We start from the raw sequence: 23,157 nt of genomic DNA on the forward strand, positions 1-23,157 counted from the left end.
ATATGCCTGACTGTGCCTTCACCTCAGCACACACACACAAGCACGCACCAAAGGTATAATGACACGCACGCGAACACTGGCATGAGCGACACATCCTGACCTCTAGCTGTTCCACCTTGGATCAGCAGAAGGGAAGCCACACGCAGAGTGAGAGGGGACTTTGGGGTCAAGGTGCTGGGTTTGGAAAGCAGCCACATTGTGAGACACAACTCACAGCGACAGTTCAAGGCCTCACTATTTCTATTTGTAATAAAAAGTGCTTTAAAAAAGACATGCTGAAAAAAAATTACATTTTACAAACTTTGATATGTAATTAGCTGCTCATTTGCATTTTGTTCCTTTTTTCCCTCTTCTTACTGAAGTACTGAGACGAACTTTGGGTCAGGACCCCCTCAGGGTATATTCATAGTTTTGCACCAAACGCAAACACTGTTTTGATTCTTATTTAATCTTAGTTCCACCTCACCAGATCAGAAAATGAAAAATGCAAGAAGAAAACATTTCTTTGTTCAAACAGCTTGCAAAGACAAGCTCCTGGGTTGAGACCCCCTGACGGGTCAAACAGAGATACTTGTGAAATCACAGGAAAATTACAAAGCCAGAAAAGGAGAGAACATTTCCAACTCAAAAACACGGATTTTTATGTTTTTATTAAAAGTTAGCTTTCCCACTTTGAAAAATTGATATATTTACAAGTATAAGAAACTTCTGAAAACTAGTAAATCAAGCAATCCAAGAAGGAAACAACATTTTAATCTGAAAATAAAGCATTTATTACAAAGTGTATGGCTGTTTATCCATTTGACACTCTTTCATTATGATGGCATGAAGAACAGTATGAGGGGTCAACTCTGGTTCAGTAAAGTCAACAACTTTTCAATGAATGTTGAGGGTTTTATACCCAGCCCCTGCAGTCATATGCAAATGTGACTGTGTTCATTTCGTTGACTAAAACTATGACTAAAAAATGTTTATCATCAGCCTTTTTTTCCATGACAAAGACTAGACTATGACTAGCTAAAAAAAGATCTTTGAAGACTTACATCGACTAAAAGTAAGTTAAGTTTCATCAAGAAGACTAAAAAGCGACTAAAAGGTAATTTAGTTTTTGCCAGACATTAAATAACCATGATATTTCTCCAATGTGGGTTAACCTGTCAAAATACAATGCATCTGCAGCTCCTCTGCCTATCGGCGGACCCCAGGTTTGGCAGAGTGAATAGAAAACTCCACCATGATTTGGTACAAGATTAAGGCAGGAGAATAAATGCTTGGACTAGTTTCAGACTACAGGGCTTTTCATGGACTGAAACTAGACTAAAATGATTTTGAGTTAACGTCAACTAAAACTAGACTAGAACAATAAAGGGTAGAAATGACTAAAATGTGACTTAAACTAAAATTCATTTAATCTGAAGACTAAAAATGAGATTAAAATTAGAAATAGCTGTCAAAATGAATACTTTTCCACTACTGTGTCAGTGGCATGTGACTTTGCATAAAGGTTTGAGTGGGATTAGTAAACAGGTTGTTTGCAATCACATGATCCTGAATGCACATTTAGAAAAGGAAGGGAGGAAAGTTAGAACTTAACAGCTCTAAATGGACCTGTGAGCTGCACCCATCATGATGAAATTTCTTCATGCATTGAGTACAATCCCTACACTTTACAAAAAAGTGGTTTTTACCACAGTTCAGCAGATTCACCTGGCATGGAGGCGATCAAGTTTTGGAAACCTATGACTACTCTGAAGGAGTTACAAACTTCAGCAGAGATGGGAGAGATTCTGCAACACAGCTGTTGCCTGGGTTCTTCATTAGTCAAAGTTTGATAGGAGAGTGCAAAAAGAAAGCCACTGTTGAAGAAAGCTCATATAAATCTGGAGTAAAGTTTGCCAGAAGGCATGAGATAGACTCCATGGTCAAGTGGAAGAAAGTTAATTGGTCTGATGAGACCAAAATGGTGCTTTTTGGCCATCATACAAGATGCTATGTTTGGCGGGCACCAAACACCACAGACACACCATCCCCACTGTGAAGCATGGTGCTGGCAGCATCATGCCGTGGGGATGCTTCTCAGCAGAGGAAGCAGAGGGTAAAATGAATGGGGCAAAATGAAGGAAAATCCTGAGGGACATTCTTATCCAGTCTGCAAGAGAACTACGGCTTGGAAGATTTATCTTCTAGGAAGACAATGACAATATGCATAAAGCAAAAGCTACACAGAAATGGTTTAAAGACAACAAGGTGCATGTTCTGGGGTGGATGAGACAAAGGCTGAACCTCAGTCCAAAAGAAAATTTGTGGCTGGACTTGAAAAGAGCTATTCATGCCCGATCACCATGCAACCTGACTTAACTTCGCAAAGAAGAATGGAGTAAAATTGCAGTGTCCAGATGTGCAAGTCTGATTGAGACCTATCGACACAGACTCAGTGCTGTGATTGCAGCTACAGTTGCATCTACTAAACACTGACTTGAAGGGGGTGAATATTTATGTAGTCACTTATTTTACTTTACAGTTTAATTATCTACTTGACATTCCTATGTAGAAATATGTTTTCATTTTGGATTGAATGGTTTTTTTGTAATTTCAGGTTTATGAAATAAATCAAAGGGTAACACATCGAAGGGGTGAATACATTTTGTAGGCACGGTATTATTCAGTATTTTCCTGTGAACCCGTACAGCTGCATTAGATTAAAAAAACTCAAATATTACAATAATGCAGGGAAACACTCGACGGAAAAGTCAACAGCTTTATTATTACTGCTGCACTCTCCATTTTGGTTATTATACGCCAAAGTTTTTCTAAACTGAAAAGCTTGATTATTTAGCAGGGTTTTATGTCTTTTCACTTGTTATGTAAGATAGCAGTGATATGAATGCACTGAAGGGAGACACTTATAACTGGGAAGAATGGCTGGTAAGCGATTGTGATCAGTCTGGAGCAGCGAGACAGCAGTGATGGATGGAAAGCGGTCGGCTTAGAGGCATGAAGGTCAACCTCGATGACAGTGTGTGTGAGTGTGTGGGTGTGTGTGTGTGGGTCTGTTTAATCAACAGACAGGGGAGCTGAGAGTAAGACTAAAAATACATTGTGTGTGTTGGTGTGTATTTGTGCTCACTCGCTCATTCATCAGTGGTGACAATACCATGTGGAGTGTGCTACTGCGCCCGACAAATTCAGCCATCACGCACACATTCACACCAAACACCCCTGCAAAGGTGACACAAGCGCCCGCTAGCAAGTTTACTCATTGTAGTGAAGGGCATACCTCTGTATACGTGTGAAAACATTCCACCTGGATTCAACTACTCTGACATGTCCTCGATCTTTCATCTATGTATCAAACCAGCCTCTCCTCTCATTTCTAACCACCATGCATCTCTTTTTCTGTCTTTTTCTTCCCTCAGTACACTTCCTCTCCTCTGAGGCTTTCATCCTTCTTTCTTTCATCCTTTCTAACTTCTTTTGCCGTCATCCCTCGTTCTCGTCCTCCACAGTCTCTCTCTCTGTCCTCTCCTCTTTCTGTCACGCTCCCTCTGTTCTCCGCTCGCTGTGATCAATTAGGAGACATTAGTCCCACAGATACTCCAGGTGACGGAGCCTCGGGAGGCCACGCTCTCCTTCATCTCTCCTCCTTCTGCCTCCCTTCAGTTTCTCCTCTCCACACCTGGCTGTCTTGTCACTCCCACTCCTCCCCTCCATCAGCTCCTTCTCTTTCTCGCAGCAGTCGCAAACAACAGCCGAGGGCTGGGAAATATGTCAAGTTTTTAAGATGTATGCATATATTTTCAAATGAGATATAAAGTAAGAAAATGTTTTTAGAAATGTAGTTTATGTTGATGCTAATTTAAAAAAGCCCAGTCAAAAGATTAACAGTATAAAAACACCAACAGTAATATGCTTATCAACCACAAGAGAATCTACCTAAAATGCAGTCTCAGAGGGAAGTTAGCATTTTAATCTTCTTTTTTCAAGGAACATTTCAAATGCTTTTGACATCTGTTCAATACCCCAACAACAAAAAAATAGAAGTCTGAAGCACTCAGTGTTGTTTTTCTTGTACAAAAACTGCAGGAGAAATACTGTGAAGCATGGTGGTGGCAGCATCATGCTGTGGGGATGCTTCTGAGCAGCTGGCGCTGGAAGGCTTGGAAAGGAAGAGGGTGAAATTAATACAGCAAAATATAGGACATCTTGGAGGATGATCTTATTCAGTATGCAACAGAAATACGGCTTGAGAAAAAAAAAAAAAATTTCCAGAGAGACAATGACCGGAAGCATACAGCAAAAGCTACAGAGAAATGGTTCTAGATGAACCATTTCTGTGAAATCCACCTGCACAGTCTTCCATTCATGCTGCCCATGCCAGAGCAAATCACGGCCTTTCTAGTCAGCCATTTATTATTTATCTTTGGGCTTTTTTATGCCTTTATCGTAGAGCTATGACAGTTGATAAAGTCAAAAACCTGAGAGACTGGGGAATGACACTGAGCCACAGGTTGTACATGACTCTGGTTGTCCAGTGTAGGTGAGTCACAACCTAAATGCTAGGCCACCTGCGTCCCCTCTCCAGTCAACCTTTGTATTTCTACTGTAGGACCTGGGTCTGTCTCCAGCATGTACCAGAAGGGCCACTCCACTCTGCTCTATTCTAAGCTTGACCCATGCACAGGCTGACTGATCTGGATAGGGCGTGTGAAATAGGGCAACGTCAGACTGGTGTTTCACAAAACCAAGTTGCAGCATTATTTGGAGTGAGCACTCATGCCGTCTCCGACCTGAAGGCCAAGTTCCATATAAAAGGAGATATAACAGGACGGAAACATGAGTGACGACAGCCCAAGAAGACAGCTTCCTTACCCTGTCAGCACTTAGGAGCCATAGGCTGTCTTCTACAGGTTTGCATTCAAAGTTTGCAAGATGATATGGCCAACAACTCTCTGCCCAGACAATCTGGAACAGACTGCCTGTAGCCAATTTCCAGCCTCATAGAGGGCCTGCCAAGAGGCCTGCCATGACTGCCTACACCGTCATGCCAATTTCCGCTGGTGTCAGAATGTTATGTTCAGCCATGAGTCCAGATTCTGCCTACAACAGTTGGGTCATACAGTCAAAGTGTGGAGAAAATGTGCAGAATGTTATGCTGATTACTGTACCGACACAGTAACATCTTTAGGTGGAGGCAGTGTGATGGTGTGGGACGGTATCTCCATTAGCAGAAAAACAAGGCTATATGGAGATGAGATTCTGCAACCAGTGGCAATCCCATATTTCCACAGTCTTGGACTGAATATCCTCAAAGATGACAATGCTGGCCCCTACGGAGCGGGGTTTATCAGAGACTACCTAGAGATGGAATGGCTTGCCAGCAGTCCTGACCTCAACCCCACCCCACCACATTGGCGGGCTTGTGACAAATGCTGGCTGAAGAAGGGGATGCCATCCAACAGCGGTGTGACCAGGCTGGCGACCAGCATGAGGAGGTGTCAGGCTGTTGTGGCTGTGTATGGTTCTTGCTGCTGAGGCTACTGTTTGTTAAATTATTGAATTGTTAAATCACATATATGTCTTGTTTCTTCAGACTTCAACCATCCAATCCACCAACAAGAATCAAAGGCAGAAAATGCTGTTTGGCGGTGGCAGAGAAGATTTGGCAAGTTTTTCATGGGTGCAACCCATATTCTTAGCTCTGCTGCTCATCCCACAAATATATGTTCCTTACAAAAGTGGCTCCATTTAAAAGAGAAATAAACAGGCTTTCCAACAGTGTAAGATTCATTACCAAGAAGCATTGTTACAACAAAGAAATAATGTACCAAACACAAATTTCCTTACTTTTGTGCTCAGTTTATATATTATCTATTGCTAATCTTTAAAAAAAAAAAAACTACTAAGGTGTGATTTTTTAGTCCGTATCGCCCAGCCCTACAACAGCCCTCTCTCCTCTCCTGCTCCCCCTTTAACCTCTCGCTTTCATCTCTTAGGGCATCGACAGTGACATATCAGCATCAGCCCTCGTCTCCTCCATCTCTCCTCCATCTTCCTCCTCTTCTTCTCCCCTTTCACGCTGTGGCAACATGCTGACAGCGACGCTTCCCCCTTTCTTCCCCTCTCTGCAACTCTTCCCGCACTTTTTCTTTCTTCCTCTCCCTTTGCTTCTTCCTCTATCTCGCTCTCTCCAGGTTGCCGTTCACAATGACGAACCTGTCCTCCCTCCTGTATGCCAACCGCTCACCTGTATCCTAGCAACCACCTCTCCTTTGGCTCCGGTGCTCCATGCGGAGCAAGCAAACAAGACGCCAGGGGAATGAAGAACAAGCACTCTCGTTTATCCTCCTCCCTCCAACCGTTCAGTCATTCCTTCACATGTAAAGAGGAGGCCATACTCTGCTGGAGTCTGGAAAACGAAAGCTTTACCTCTTTCTGACTCTCAAAAATACACATTTACATAGAGAAATGCAAAGAGACACAGCTGCACATGTTTCTGCCATGTTGTTTAAACACGTGTGAGTGCTTATCTCATCCCTACGGCTCCATCCCAACAGTTGGACTCAGTGAATAAGCTTCAAAGAAATGTCGCCTCCTCCTAAAGCATGCTGGGTACTTCCGTTTCTAAAGGGTTCACACTGTGCCTGCATACGTATGTGTACGTGTGTTTCAGGAAGATTGGTGAGTGTATTTTCTAGCTTTTTTCTTTGATTTTATGTTTTGAGAAAAAAGAACTCCTTTGTAAGCTAGCGCACCGTCAAAGACTCACAATCAGACTCCCCATGTGTTTTTTTTCTCAGGGAAGGAGCACGCACAAACACATGCATACACACAATGCACAAAAAGTGCTGTTCAGGCACATGTGTCCGGGTGTAATTTATGAGTGGGCTCTTGGGTGGACGCCTCAGAGGGGTCCTCTTCACGCTGCATGACTCTGGGTGCTCTGCACAATCCCCCCGGTGAGTATTGCGCTCCCACACACCTACATAACACACACAAACAAAGTAGAACCCTCCTACCCCCAACCCTCCCCATGAGCAGTGTACTCCTCCACCTGAAACTCGCAGCACGATTAACAGTACAAAAAGCTAGGTAAACACAAGGGTTTCAGGCTTGGCAGCTCTGCTACAGCTCTGTTCGGCACAGACAACACAGCAGAGCAAAATATTTCCTTACAACAGCTGAAAAAAGGCCACGGAGTTAGCAAAAGTAATAACAACAATAAAGTGTGATTCAGCCTTGTTCTGTTTGCAGAATTATAGCCAATTCGGCTGCAACGAGACGACTTTTGGCTTAAAGTGAAACAATAAATACACTCTCCTAAGTCCATTCTAAAATTACAGCATTAAACGGTAAACTTGCAAAAGGCTTATCATTTTCTTTAGAAGCTTAAATACCAGTTCTGTAAGATGGCTAATGAGCAAATGCAACCAATTATTAAGACAGACAGTCACTGTTGTAAACAAGTTGTATGTACCTGGCAAGTATCCAGATGGCACACTAACACTGATACATTGCTAAAAGGATGTGGATAAGGCTGCAATTATTGTCTAAGATAAGGCACATTTTGGAATGATTTTCCTCATTACCTCCTAATTTAACTTATAGCTGCTTTAAACAATTAGATGTTCCCTGATGGAGACAAATATTTGCGTCATTAAAGCCCCAAAGGGGAAAAACGCCACTAATAAAATAAGATGGATAAACAGAGGTTTTAGTTGTTTGTATGCTCCGCTGAATCCCTGCCCTCGAGTATCTGCGGGGGGGAGGTGTGGTGAACTTTTGCAGTGTTTTGTGGCCTTCCTCCCTCTCCCCTCTCCTGTTTTTTTTTTTTTTTTTTTTGCAGCTCCATATGTGGCTGTCCAGCTTAGTGTGACCGTGTAGGGCTCAGGAGAGGATGGATCTGTCTGTGTGCCCCAGGCGAGGGGCCTTGATCTGCTCTGGAGGACACACACCACTCTCAAGGGCAGTCTGAGGGGATGCACAGAGCATGCACGCGTGTGCATGCACACACAAACACGCAGCAGGTGCAGACTTGAGTGCACATAAGCAATTTGGACTCATCCTGGTGAGCAAGCTTAGGTGCATAATTCCCAAACACACTGATGCATGCTGACTTGGATAGCTCGATGGATGGTGACATATATAAAAATATATGTCTAAAAATATAATTTTATAAATAATGTAAACTATATTAATAATGTATGCAGAGGCAATAAGGAGTTTGTTCTTTCTGCTGATGTTACTCTTTCCTGAGCTCCCCCATCTGTTGACTCCAGTCTCTGGGGTAAGAGGCCAATCAACGGCTCAGTGACACATCTGCCTCCACATCTACACACAGACACGATTTCAAACATACATGCATCTGTTCCTCAGATTTCCTTTGTCTATTCTATAAACATGCACACCCAGACACAAGTCTGCCATCTCTTGTCCTGTAAATGAGGTCAAGGAGGAACCAAACCAACGCCTACACAAATGCCCACAAGCTCTAAGCTCCCTCTCTCTCCCTCTAGTCCAACAGATTTCTCTGTAGATAGCCATCACAGCCTCTTCCTGAGAGACTCTGTAAGAGCTCTCCTTTGAGTATCTGCCATTCCTTTAAGTACAACTATCATGTTTTGGCTTGAGATTAGTGAAAAACATCCATGTCCCTGCTGAGTCTGTTATGAATCCTACCTTGTCTGATACCTGGCTGTGGAAACAGCTCCACTACGGTGTTGTTATGTATCTGTCTGTATGTCTGAGTGGCTGTTTACTGCTGCTGAGTGGGGGCCAGGGCTCCTGCTGAGACTGATTTTGACTTTGGCTACAGTAACAAAGCTTACACTTCAAAAATGAGCTTTGTGTTGTGAACAAGCTGTTAGCTTGACATGTTTTGTCTGTGGTCTGGGATGAACAAAAACAAAAGAAAATTTCATGTAGGTGTCAGTGCAAAACAAAAAACGGCTAACTAACCTGACAAAAGAGAAATTGTGACTAAGCATGTGTTCATTCAGAGTTAGCGACAGTTTTTTGAACATTTTATTGGTTCTAGGTTTATTTGACTTCTTATAATACATTGTTTCATATTGCTAAGACACCTTTGCTGAAACTTCGCTCTCTTTTCTCTAAACTGTGAACACAGCACATTTTTCAGACGAAATGACAAAAACCTCTGAGTCTTCCGTCAAATTGAACAATCATGTCAAAACAGACTTAACTGTGCTTAGAATTAAACTGTTTTAACATTATAAACCAAGCTGTCAGAAGAAAAACACTATTGAGAAGTCATTACACACAAGAAAAGCCCTCTTTAATGTCAAAGTGAAAACAGATTTCCACAAAGTAATGTCAATTAAATAAAAATATGAACTGTAAAATAAGTGACTGCATAAATATTCACCCACTGCCAGTCAGTGTTTAGTAGATGCACCTTTGGCTACAATCACAGCACTGAGTCTGTGTGGATAGGTCTCAATCAGGCTTGCACATCTGCAACTTTACTCCATTCTTCTTTGCAAAACCACTCAAGCTCTGTCAGTTTGCATGGGGAACATTAAAGGACAGCCAATTTCAAGTCCAGCCAGGTCATTGTCTTGCTGGAAAAGAAATATTCTCCCAAGCTGTAGTTTTCTTGCAGACATTTATTTTACCCTCTACCTTTATAGGCCTTCCAAAGCCAACTGCTAAGAAGCATCCGCAGGTCATGATGCTGCCACCACTGTGCTTAACAAGGGGGATGGTGACAATGCCATCTTGTCTTATGACCAAATAGCACCATTTTGGTCTCATCAGACCAAATTCCCATAAAGCTCTGACTGGTGAACAACCTAGATAGCAGTTGTATGCAGAGTCTCCCCATTCTCAGATGCTGGAGCTTGTAACTCCTTCAGAGTAGTCATAGGTATCTTGGTGCACACTTAGTTTCTGAGCATGGCCTTGTGGATTTCCTAATGATAGATTTAACTGAACTCTAGGGCTTGTTCAGTGCCTTGGAATTGTTTTTGTACTCATCCCCTGACTTTCAATAGCCTTCACTCTGATGCTACCATTACACTCATGGTGTAATGGTAGCAAGGAATACTGATAACTGGAGACTGGACCTCCCAGACACAGGTGTCTTTACACTACAATCACTTGAGACACATTTAGTGCACTCAGATGATCCCCATTTTGTAATTGTAAAACTACTAGGACTAACTGACTGGACCTCTGTTGAAAAAGGTCATTCACTTTATGAGGGATTATTATTTAAGCAGTCACTCATGTTTCCCACTACCTTACTTTGTAGAAGTCTGTTTTCACTTTGAGTTTTTTTTTTTTTTTTCAAAAAAGGCATATTTTATTGACCATGATTGATTTATGAAATCAATAAAAGAGTTTAACAACCAAGAGGGTGAATACTTTCATTGGTGCTGTATGACTGAAGAGAGACAGGGCAAAACAAACTTGTTAAAGGGCCTGTGTCCACATATTTTTACGGAAAACTCTCTCTCTCTACCCTGTTTCCACCTCTATCCTCTGTCTTATCTGAATAAAGGCTTAGAGCCTCCAAAATAATCTTTAAAAAATGCTTCATAAAACATGAAAGCTCTACAACAAATAAACAATAAAAAATAAAGTAGAGATTAAAAAAGGAAGACATATTGAACCAAATAAAGGAGTAAAAATGAGAAGCTGACTATAAAAGAATAAAAAGGAACAACATCAAACAATTAGATGAAAGAATAAAAGATAAAACCTAAAGCAATGGTTGAATAAAAGAATAGCTTTAAATAAATGAGGCACCATGGTTTAAGCTGAATTAAAAAGTGACTTTTTGATGAAGATATGTCTTCAGACATGATTCAAAGAGAATACTGATGGGGCTAGTCTAGTCGTTCTTAGTGGAGGTACCAAACAACAGTTTTATTGTGTTCCACAGATCTCAAGAAATTAACACATCATCGCGGGGAACCAGCTTTGTTGTAGCAAGATAACAGGATGAATAAGTCATGAAAACCAAGACAAAACAACCAAAAGTGACTTGTTATCACTGCAAAATGGAATAAAATAAACTATTTGCTCATACACTTAGGGCACGTTGGGACATTTTTGACTTTATGCCAAAAATCGAGCGCTTGATTTCAAGCAAACCCTCATCAGCTGATAGCCAGCACATTTTGGCTGATTGCACTCATGCTGCCATATTCAAACTGCTCTAGCCTGGCGCTTCACTGCTTTTTGCAACCCTCCTCCACCCCAGCTCCTCCTCTGTGTTTTATCTGACTTAATCAATGTCATTCTGAATGTATGTCATCCCTGCTTGATGCTTTCCACATAAGCTAGTGGAGGGGTAGGGGATCACAGAACAGCCACACCACCAAATATAAATCACAGTGATGAAAGAAAATTACTGCTAATGAAGAGAAAATGTATAAATCATGCGTGTTTCTTGACATAGTGGTCCTGACTGAATTATCTTTTTGGACGCACACATTTGTGACCCACTAAAATCATTTTCATTATCTACTTTAGGGTATCAACCCATCAGTTGAAAATCACAGATCTGATTGAGATAAACTGTAATTAAACCATGGATAAAAATCTGTGAATGCTCACTCACCGATGAAGTAGGACAGTAGGATGGCCAGCAGGGCAGCAGCTGCGATGGCGGTCACCGCGGCACATTTCCAGCTGCAGTACTTGGACGGCTTCTTTAGCTTGAAGGCTGAGCGGGAAAAAGTGTTTCTGGGTAGCAGGCGAGGGGGCGGAGAATACACCGTCCCCGAGGTCAGGGGGTAACCGGGGGAGGAGCTACTGAAGAGAGGCGTTGTCCCTGATGACGTCTTGAACAAGAAGTGCCTGAAAAGAAAAAGCGTAAGAGCGGAGGTTATTTCACAGGTGACATAACGTGGAGAAGGGTTAAAAAAAGCTCTGTTGGAGGGTAAACAAGCCGACACACCAATCTGCCACCCAATCCAGTCCAGATGACAGGGTCACATATGTGCGAGCTTCTGTCCAATTTCTCTTTGAACCTTTCCTGCCATATGGGTTTGAACATCCTTGAACTGATTTAGTCTCCAATTTTGCTCGTTCCAGTTCAAGGTCTCGACTCTCTTTCCCCTTCCCTTGCTTCGCTCTCTTTCACCCCACTTACGATGGCCCTCATTTCTACTCTGAATGGTTTGACAGGATCACTGCCGTCCTCCTTTCCTGTCTCTGTCCCCCTTCTGGGGTCAGAGATCAGAAAGAGAGGATAAAAAGGGATTTGAACCATCATCCCTTTCCTTATATTACCCATTATCCTCTGCTTTCACTGCACCTGCTCACCCAACACCTCTCTCGCTCCCCTTTCTCTTACATTCACCATCATGTTTTCCCACCTCACTGCTTTGCTACTCATGTTTTCCTCTATTCATACCTGTAAAGACGCCCCTCACAGACTTATCTCAGATCTGACCTTGAAGAAATATCGATACTGTAGAAAGTAAAAGTGTGTACTTCAGGAAAGTTTTCAAGAACAAAGTAGTTGGAAGAACTTTTGTGAAATCTTTGGCGACACACTCCAAGCACACACAGGGAGTAGAAATCTGCCCCCACACAGACTCCAGGTGGTACAACAGAAGAAAGCCCTCAGGTGAGAGTGACAGATCAGAGAAGCGAGGTCACTCTATTGCCTCAAACATGGCTGTGGAGGGAGACTTTTTGTCTCCTCGCTTGTTTGTGTGTTTTAGAGTGTGTGTATGCTCTGCTATCTTGCTCTATCTACTTTAATCTCGACAAGTTTCTGACCTTGGGAGCGTGGACATGTCTGAAAAGAGATAAAAAATTTCTGTTAAAAGTGTGCTTAGGGCCTCCTTTCACTCTAGATGTTGGCCATGCTGCGATGATAAATTCTTGGTTAATACAACTTTCCCCCCCAAATTTCAATGCTGTGGTACTTACAAGCTGAGATCCTAGATAACGCATGATAAGAAAGTGGCAAACCAAGTCAGGCATGTAGATTATTTTTACTACTCAGCAATGCTGATAGAATTTCTGAAAAGTGAGTCCCTGAAACCCACGGCTGGTGATTTGAGTGGGCCCCAGGGAAACAGAATGAGTCTCTAGAGTGCACACATGTACAGTGGCTATAAACAGTATTCACCCCCTTGGATGTTTTACCCTTTAATTGATTTTATAAATCAGTCATCCCAAATCAATTTCAAATTACTCCCTCAAGTCATATTTAGTCAATGCACTTTTGGCTGCAATCATCTGGACATGGCAAATTTACTCCAGTCTTCTTTGCAAAACTGCTCAAGCTCTGTCAAGTTGCACATTCATCGGGTGTGAACAGCCCTTTTTAAGTCCAACCACAAATCCTCTATTGGATTGAGGTCTGGGCTTTGATTCAACCACTCCAGAACATTCACCTTGTTGTCTTCAAATCATTTCTGTGTGGCTTTTACTGTATGATTCAGGTCTTGCTGAAAGATAAATCCTCTCTAAGCCATACTCCTCTTGCAGACAGACCAGGATTTTTCTATATGTTGCCAGATTCATTTTACCCTCTACCTTCACAGGGCCAGCTGTTGAGAAGCATCCCCACAGCGTGATGCTGCCACCACCATGCTTCACAGTGGGGATGGTGTGTTTGTGATGATGTCTGATGGCCTAAAAGCACCATTTTGATCTCATCAGAACAAGGAACTTTCTTCCACTTGACCGTGGAGTCTCCCACATGCCTTTTGGCAAACTCTAGTCCAGATTTAATGTGAGTTTTCTTCAACAGTGGCTTTCTCTTAGCCACTCTCCCATAAAACCTTGACTAAACTTTGCCTTATTTGGCCTAGTCATAGGTGTCTTGGTGGCCTCTCTCACTAGTCTCCTTCTTGCACAGTCACTCAGTTTCTTAGGATGGCCTGATCAGTGTTAATTTCGTCAACTAAAACTATGACAGCCTTTTGTTGCATGACAAAAAACTAGACTAAGACTAACAAAAGTAGATCTGTGATGACTAAAACTGACAAAAACAAAGTTTATTTGTCCTCAAGATGACTAAACTAGACTAAAGTCTAATGTATTTTTCTTTGGACATTCAAAATCCATGATATTTCTCCACTGTGGGTAAATTGTCAAAAAACAATGCAGCTGTAGCTGTTGTGCCTCTCAGCGGTAGAGAACAGGGACCCCAGGTATGGCAGGGTGCATAGAACACACTGCCATGATTTGGTACCAGATTTAGACAAGAAAATAAACGCTTCGACTAAAGGTAAAGACTAAAATGTGAGGACTTTTTATGGACTAAAAATAGACTAAAATGTTTTGAGTTGTCGTCGACTAAAACTAGACTAAAACTAAATAGGATAAAAATTACTAAAATGTGACTAAAACTAAAATGCATTTCATTTAAAGACTAAAACTAAGAATAAGTTGGCCTGATCTAGGCAGATTTACACATGTGCCATATTCCTCCCATTTCTTGATGATGGATTCAACTGGAATGTTCAGGGCCTTGGAATCTTTTTTGTGTCCATCCCCTGACTTATACATTTAGATAACATTTTCTCTGAGTGTTCTTTTGTCTTCATGGTGTAATGGTAGCCAGGAATACTGCTCAACCAGTTACTGGACCTTCCTGACACAGGTGTCTTTATACTATAGCCACTTTAGACACATTCACTGCACTCAGGTGATCTCCATTTCACTAATTGTGAGACTACTAGCACCAATTGGTTAGACCTCTGTTGAATTAGGTCAGTAACTTTAAAGTGGGAGAATATACATTAGTTTTTTTTGTCATTACTTTAAAGAAACCTGTTTTTACTTGAACATCAAAGACTTTTTTTGTGAAAAAGCCCAATTATATTGACCATGATTGATTTATCAAACAAATTAAAGCGTATCCAAGGGGGTGAATACTTCTCATAGGCACTGTACACGCACACGCTATTACATGCTCTCAAGTCAAAATGGGCCTCAGGGAGGTAAATTTGGCCTTGAATAGGTTGTGGCCAGCTTTAGATGGCTGCACTTTGCATCCTTATTATAGTGCTCTACGTGTTTGATAGACTACACCTGTGGTTTTCAAACAGGTTTGCCCAAGGCACACCTGAGATCAAGCCAAAACCTCAAGGCAGACCATATTCAAATCCCTGCACAAGCCTCTTTGGTAGAGTATCTCTTGTTGCTGTATAGTTGTAGGTATACAGTATGGTTGCACAAGATCCCACAGCATGTCTTGGTACTGGACTAAACCACACTCTCACATCTGAATATGATAACCAGCGGTGTCATGTTTTGTCTCTTTGCAAACAGGCTGCGCACCACTATAGTCACCCTTTTATTTCATGTGACATGGTTGGCTTCTGTCGAAGTGATTAAAGCCTGTCCTTCGGAGGAATGAATGGTTGAAACCTTTTCAAGAAACATATTTCAGTCTTTAAGCCTTGGGAGAATAGTCAGCCATTCTTAAAAGACTTAAGTCAAATAAAGTCAAAAGTTGATGACATTAAAGTTAAAGTCTTTTTTCTTTGTTAAGTGGTGTCAAGTGGAGTTCAAAGACATCACAGTCTTTACTAAGTCTGCCTCAGGATTCTAGACGTGTGACTCATTTCTGGCGCCACCTCCAATGGATTTCAGTGAGGTGAGCTGATACAAACAGGTGTTTGTGCACAAATGTGTGTCACTGCTTTGTTCTTCAGTAGCTCTGTCTCTTTTATTCAGACTCAGTTAGACCAGTAAAAACCCACTGCTGTGGCTGTATTGGATGATTACTGTTTAAGATAGTGCTAAACTGCATTCTGTTGCGTGGTCTCCTTTTCCTTTTTATGTCTTTAATAATTGCAGTTTCATTGAAACAGTTGGTGTAAACAGGTGATTTGCTCAAAGCATAAAGATTTGGTTTGGGAGTACCGTTCCACTCTGTATCAATTATTCAGCCAGACCATGCTGTGTTTCTTGTCTTACTCTCTCATCCGCTCATGCCACTGATTGTTGGATTGGTATCCTGCTGGAATCTTCTCTTTTTTCTCGTTTTTCCCTCTTTACCTGTCAGATTCCCTGCGTGACACCAAGGAAAATAAGGGAATGATGGAAAAAAAAACCCTATCTAGACAGATAGAGGCTGAAGTGTGCAAGGAAATGACATGTGAAGAAATACGAGGTTATTGTCTAGAAATACCAGCCTATCTTAATATGTGCACATAAATCTGCACTCACTAATGCTGGGATACACATGGAATGCATGCACTAAAGTGCACACTCCAAGGTCAACCAGCATGCAACGTCGCTGCAACTCATTTTCACAGCCGCTGTCGCTCTCTGTGATGGCATGGCTAGGGGTAATTAATTACGATGCTGTTAATGTGTATGTGACTGCGAGGAGAGGGTGATATGACACCGTGTATATTATTACATGTGCTGGTATGTATTTGAACCTGCGCTCTCAAGTCCAGCTTTGTTGTTTGTGCACTGAAGCTCCACTGTGAGCTTGATGTGGGATGGGAATATGTCTATGGGCCATACTAATTACGAGTAGGAATGGAAAGTGTCTAATGTGCTCTGGGGAGGTAATTGACATTGATTTATGTTGCGGAGGACTATGGAGGGGTTCTATCATAGCAGGCAGCCAGCAATCACAACTCTGTATCATTAGGCGCGGGTGTGTGTTTGAGCCTATGTGTGTCTGAGTGTGAGTATTGTGGTTTTTTTTTTTTTTTTGACAGTGGTCCAGCATGGAAACGTCACACATAATTAGAGAGAGCTGACAGAGACCACCCCACCACCCCCTCACAGCCATCGTCTTCTCCTGAGCTGCAAGCAGCAGCAGCAACCCCCCTCTCCTCCTCTCGCCCACCACTACAACTCAAAACACCGCTACCTTGTGTCATGCGACCTGTCTTACACATGCAAAGCACACAAATACATGCATGCTCGCACAGTGACACACATTCACAGAGTCAGGCATCCAACCATGCAAAATTATGTGGGTTTTTCTTCTTGAGCTTGGCCCATATGTGCTACCAAACATTTCATTTGCATCTTCAAGACATAAGAGGAAGACAAAGGACAGAGAGGGAGGCTGTAGATTACACAACACACAGATAGATGAGCAGAGGATGCATTTTCACTCCTTTCCAACCATGCTCCCCATTGAGAGAAAGGAGGACCTGGACAATTAACCACAGAACAGAGAGCATGCTGGGTAATTAGCAAGAAGTCAAAGCTTGCATTCCCCCTGCGCAGACGGACGCACACGCTCCACACACACCAGTCATTTTATAAGCTCTCACAAACATGTGGTTGCTGAGGATAGCACTCTGAGAATCATCATCAGAGGTAGAGAACAATTAGCGGAGGTCGACTCGGCAGGGGGGTGACTGCAAAACGGTCAGATCTGAGAATGAAACAAAGGGCTCAGGGAGTGGAGAATGCTGGAGGACGGCGCCATGAGATTTTTTTCCCTGCTACAATAGCAGGAAACAATAACCAGCAGATGGATGCAGTATAATGGGCATTCATTTGCTGAGTGTCGCTTTGAAGAGGGACATGGAAAATTCTGAGGCTGACTGATATGTGCAAAAGGCAGAAAGATGCACAGCATTCAGTGCATTTATATATCAACCTTTTTGTTACATGAAAGCAGCCAAATGACACTTTCACAAAAGAAGCAGGCGTTCCACATGTGGATACCTCAAAACAGCAGGTAAATCAAGGAAAAATGCTTCTGATTGATTGCTTTTGCAGCATCAAAAGCTGCATTTTTATGTAATATAATATCAGACTTTTTAAGCTTCAGGGAAGATGAGCTGTAGTGACACATCACACGCCAAAGGACTCATATTTAATGAGTAGCACAGTTGTTTAAACCATCATCAAGTGGATGAGATGTGTCAGGATCTGATCTGATTAAACTCGGCAAGTGATTGATCCATTGATCACCTTGTACACTCGCTTCCAAGCAATTCATTAGAGTGGCGTGTTGCGATGTCAGCTGAAGTTAGTTTGATAATCATCAGTTTGACACACATTTTACTCTGTGCTAAATCCAGCTGGACTTTTCTCTTAAAATGATGTCACTTGATGGGGGAAAACCTGTGTTTCTTTGTCATGTTTCATGGATTTGACCCTCTGCACCTTCTGTTCAATCTTAAAGATCAGTCAGAATTGTCTTGGGGGTTTCACAGTGTGTGTTTCCTTGCTTTGTGACATCCATATATTGATTCCTAAGACTGTGGGGAATAAAACACCAAGACTTGCTTTACATCATTTGTAGATATCAGTGTGTTTTTTACCACCAGGCGAGATTAATGTGCAAGAAAGGCAATAATTTGGTCAAGTTTTCAACCTCTTATTCCATTCAGTTTCAATAATATTACCACAAGTTCACTTTAATAGCTGTTCTGGAGCTTTTAAGCACATCTCAGGAGCAACTAAGTGTCTATTAATGATATCTCAGGGGCTAGCTCCAGAGGACACACACTAGACTAACTGTCAGACAATTTAGGTGGCTGATACATGTCCATATACTTACATTAACGCTCACAGTCCCACCTATGAGCAGGTCAGAGTTATCAGACAGCTGTGAGGGTTAGTTGGATATCTGAGGGAGAAACATATTAACTCCATACATAGAGGTGCCATGATGAGTCAAACAAACTTGAGCCACAGTGTTAAAGTGACAAGCAACATGCCATATAGACTGTTTCACATATCTAATGTGTGGGATATATATCACATCTATGTGGGCAACATCCCATTGACAGTGTTTGAGCCAGAATATTTCATAGAGAAAGGCTCAAAGAAAAACATTGAAGGTTACTACATGAACAGTCCACCTGTTACATTCATGATGGGGTAAGAAGAGGAACAAAACATATAACGTACCGGTAATTGATATTATAAATCAATCATGCTTAATTTAATTTGGCTTGACTAAAAGAAAAAAAGGAAAAAATATTTCTAAAAAGTAAGATCAGTTCAATGAAAATATTCATTATAAATATTCACCCCCTTTAAAGTGACTGAGCTAACTCAACAGAGGTCCAGCCAGTTAGTGAAAGTACTCTCACAATTAGTGAAGTGGGGATCACCTGAGTGCAGTGAATGTGTCTCAAGTCGCGGGTTATTCAGTATTCCTGGCTACCATTACACAATAAGGCTAAAAGAACACTCCAACCAACTTGAAGATAAGGTTATTGAAAAGTTCGGTCAAATCCATCAAACGGAAGGAATACGGCACATATATAAATCTACCTAGACCAAGTCATGCTCACAAACTGAGTGACCATGCAAGAAAGAGACTAGTGAGAAAGGCCACCCAGACACCTGTGACTACTCTGAAGGAGTTACAAGCTTCAGCAGCTGAGATGGGAGGTTCTGATGATGGGAGATGGGAGAGTGGCAGAGAGAAAGCCGCTATTGAAGAAACATCACATTAACTTTCGACTAGTGGCCTCCATGGTCAAGTGGAGCAGAGTTCTTTTGGTCATCACACATGACGCTATGTTTGGCAGACCCCAAACACTGCATATCACCACACACACACCATCCCCACTGTTAAGAGCGGTGGTGGCAGCATCATGCTGTGGGGATGCTTCTCAGCAGTAGGCAGTAGAAGGTAAAATGAATGCGGAAAAATATAGGAAAATCTTGGAGGACAATTTTATTCACTCTGCAAGAGAACTATGACTTGGAAGAAGATTTATTCTCTAGCAAGAAAATGACCCGAGGCATACAGTAAAAGCTGCACATAAATGGTTTAAAGACAACAAGATGAGCCAGAGGTGCATCCACAAAATACTGACTTGGGAGGGGGGGTATTTATGCAGTCACTTATTTTACATTACATATATTTATCTTATTGACATCAATTTGTGGAGATATGTTTTCGGTTTGACATTTAAGAGGTTTAAGTATTTTTTTAATCAAAAAAGCCAAATTTTACTGTAACTCCAAGGCTACCATTTTCCCAAAATGAAAATTCGAAAAAAAATGATGGATCAAAATCGATACTTATTTGTTCAAGTGGCTTTTGTGAGAAACAGATTTTTTTTTGGTTACAAAGTTATGTTTATGGAAGTAAATTCATATCATTATTAAGCCCTGCAATTTACTGCAAGTAGTAGTAGCCAGTAGTAGTTACTGTACTCAGCATGAGTTGCTTTCCGTTACCAGCTCCTTTATCTTCTCCTCCACTCCGTTGGTTTTCACAGGTAGCACCTCGGAATCTCTCCCAACAGTAATGCATTTGAAAGTAACCTATACCAACCTCCCCACAACACCCCTCCCTCTGCTGCTCTATCCAGATAAATTGAGATGCTGCAACCCTCTCAGTGATCTTATTTCTCCCCCAGAGCTGTGGCCAACAGCCGAGCAAGCAGGGGGTGCAGAGGTATGTCCTGAGATCACCGAGAGAGATTGAAACTGGCATCAGCTAGCCATGAGGCTCCAAGGGACCGATTGGAAATCAGATGCTTTCTCGCAAAATGCTGCAACACATGTACACACGTGCACAAGTGTGCAGTGGGAGAAATGTATTTTTTCAGTCTGGCTCCTGCTCACACACACACACAATGGCGGCAGCCATCTATAGTCATTTATCTCACACTGGTAAATGTATCCATGTTCTAGGGGCCCCAATCTCCCTACTCTGCCTTTCTATCTTCTCTCACACACTCCCCAAAACAATCTCCTTCAATCACCTCCTCTCTCTATTTCTCTGCCCCTCTCTCCCTCTTTATCTCTCCCTCCTCTACCGTAAACCATTCCTTTCCATTTCCCTTCTCTCTCTCTGTCGCTCACCCGACTTATATTTCTCAGCTTTATCACCGCTCCTCCCCTCGTCTGTTTCTATCTCTCTCTTTCTGTGCCAGTCATCCAAGCCCTGGGGTATTCTTAGGTGATCAATCTTCATCCTCTCAGTGCTGTCACACCAATGGGTCAAGATGAAGTGCACATGCACGATGACGCACACAAACACACACATTTACTATAATGAGTGGACATCAAATGCCAAGATTTACATATGATAAGAGTAGGGAGCAATCTCAGGCAAAGAAAAACACACAAGCTCAGATGAAAACATACACACAATTGCACGCTCCATATGCACGTGTGCTCATCATCATCTAGCTGCCGGTCATGGAGAGATGGAGGAGAGCCCTGCCAGCGAAGGGATGGTGTGACTTTCTGGCTTCGCCCAGCTGGCGCTGACCCAGTCACCAGCTCCAGCAGCACCAGCCAGCCCACCCAGCCTCCACCATCACTGAGTCCAGAGAGGAGGAGTCCCAATCTGGACTGGAGGGTGGAGCTGAAACTCTGTTTCGCTTCTCTGGGCTCCACTCACTGCGACAGGCTCTGAGCCATGCCCAACCCCACCACCTGAACATGACCAAATACTGGTGCTGCAGAGAGCTAGACAGCGTGTTTGTGCGGCTTTATTTAAATCTAAACACCTCCTGTGAAAAAAACATTCAGAACTTTGTTCATCAAACATCTCTGACATTTTTAACAAATGGAAAATCGAACATTTCCTCTTTCCTGAAACAGTATTACAGCCTATGCATCACCATGGCAATGCAGCTAAACATTCACAACTGGAAATAGCTTCTTTTTATAGGCAGTCTTGTTCAACATCATGCTGCTCTTTCTTTCCCATCATGCATACCAGCACGATGCATCAGCACAGGTTGAGCACAGACCTGAGATCAGTGGGGCTGAATTAAACATGGCCAGGCTTCATAAATACTGCAAGGGGCCGGCGCTCTGGGGAGCGTATACAGGACCATCAGAGCTGGAAGGCCCAGCGCCCAGCAGGAGAAACACAACTACAGCCTGCAGAGTAAATGCTCAGAGAGCAAACGTGTGCATGCTAGCAGGCATGTAGGCAGTGTCCCTCTCACTGCTTGCCTCATGAATAGTAATACCCTGCATGAATGCTCTGTTTGCCAGGTAAGTGTGTTCTTTGTGAACTGGCAAAAGCACATGTGTAGGGTGTGTGAAATAGTTTGTATTTCCTGTTCCCTAGTTCAAGTTGCATGAATAACAGCTTTGATACTTGGTGGATTTTCACTGCACTTGGAAATGAGGCAGGGAATGCATTTGAAAAGCATTTTTGTAAGCTAGAGGCCAAGACCAATTTTTCTTGTAGATAAGGGGGTGAAATAATGCAGAATGATGGAGTGGAGATGCTCAGTGACATTTTGTACAACGTATTCTGTGGTGTTATGTTTGCTCGATGAACTATATTGTCAGTGAAGCCTTCAACTCAATGAATAGATGAATACATAAGAATCATACTGCATTTATGCACTCAAAAGTATTGCCGATCTCTGAAGAACAAATCGTTTGAACTCTTCAACTGTTCTCAAATAAAGTCTGTGCTCTGATTTTTTTCCAGTTCCAAGACCTTCAGACTATGTTGCAATGCCAAGCACTGGCATTTGGGCGAACTAAGAAGTGCAAACAAGATGGATCTGTATGACTTGGCTGCTTAAGAAGACTGGATTACAGACATGATGTAATGAGGCACTTTTAGAACCTGGAATTACTGCTTCAAGTCCCAGTGTGAGCAAATACAAGTTATATTAATGCATGCAATGAGATCTGATGACTAAAACCAGGGCAATGATGATGTGGAGTAAAAGCCCCTGCTTGACTTAATACTTATTTGCTGTGTCTGGTGACATTTTACCAGTTTATTTATTTAAAAAAAAAAAACATAGTTTGACCATACTAGGAGGCTTTGTACAAAATTACAAATACCTGCACAGTCTGCAGAGATGAGAGTAAGACAGCAGCTGTGCACAGGCAAATATTGTGACCATAAATACAACCCCAGTTCAAAAAAAGTTGGGATATCATGTAAATTGTCAATAAGAACAGAATGCACTGATTTGGAAATTTTGTATACCCATATTTAATCCACAATTGAACATAAACACCATGGATGTTAAAATTAAGGCAATTCACCTTTTTATTAAAAAAGTTTCAGCTTACTTTGAATTTGATGGCAGCAATACATCTCAAAAAAGGCCAGAGCACATATTTTTTGTTAGAAAATCCTGAAAACTTGTATTTTGCATAATATGTAATCTTTAACAACAGTCTGTAAATGTTTGGGAAGTAAGGAGGCCAGTTGCTGGAGTTTTGGGAGAAGAATGATGTTCCATTCTTGTTTAACGTAGGATTCTAGCTGCTTAACAGTCCTAG

The 23,157-nt window shown here is 42.0% G+C and overlaps 1 protein-coding gene across 2 annotated transcripts in view; it reads right to left on the reverse strand.

Annotated features, from left to right (window-relative positions):
- tenm2 (teneurin transmembrane protein 2) overlaps positions 1-23,157 on the reverse strand; it is a 274,412-nt gene that overhangs the window by 71,690 nt on the left and 179,565 nt on the right. For both annotated transcript variants that reach the window (XM_041797918.1, XM_041797919.1), the window contains one exon: positions 11,585-11,823. In XM_041797918.1, coding sequence (XP_041653852.1) covers positions 11,585-11,823 — 239 coding nt within the window. The remainder of the gene's footprint in view (positions 1-11,584; positions 11,824-23,157) is intronic.

The sequence above is a fragment of the Cheilinus undulatus genome, linkage group 10, assembly GCF_018320785.1.
Source record: "Cheilinus undulatus linkage group 10, ASM1832078v1, whole genome shotgun sequence".
Taxonomy (NCBI): domain Eukaryota; kingdom Metazoa; phylum Chordata; class Actinopteri; order Labriformes; family Labridae; genus Cheilinus; species Cheilinus undulatus.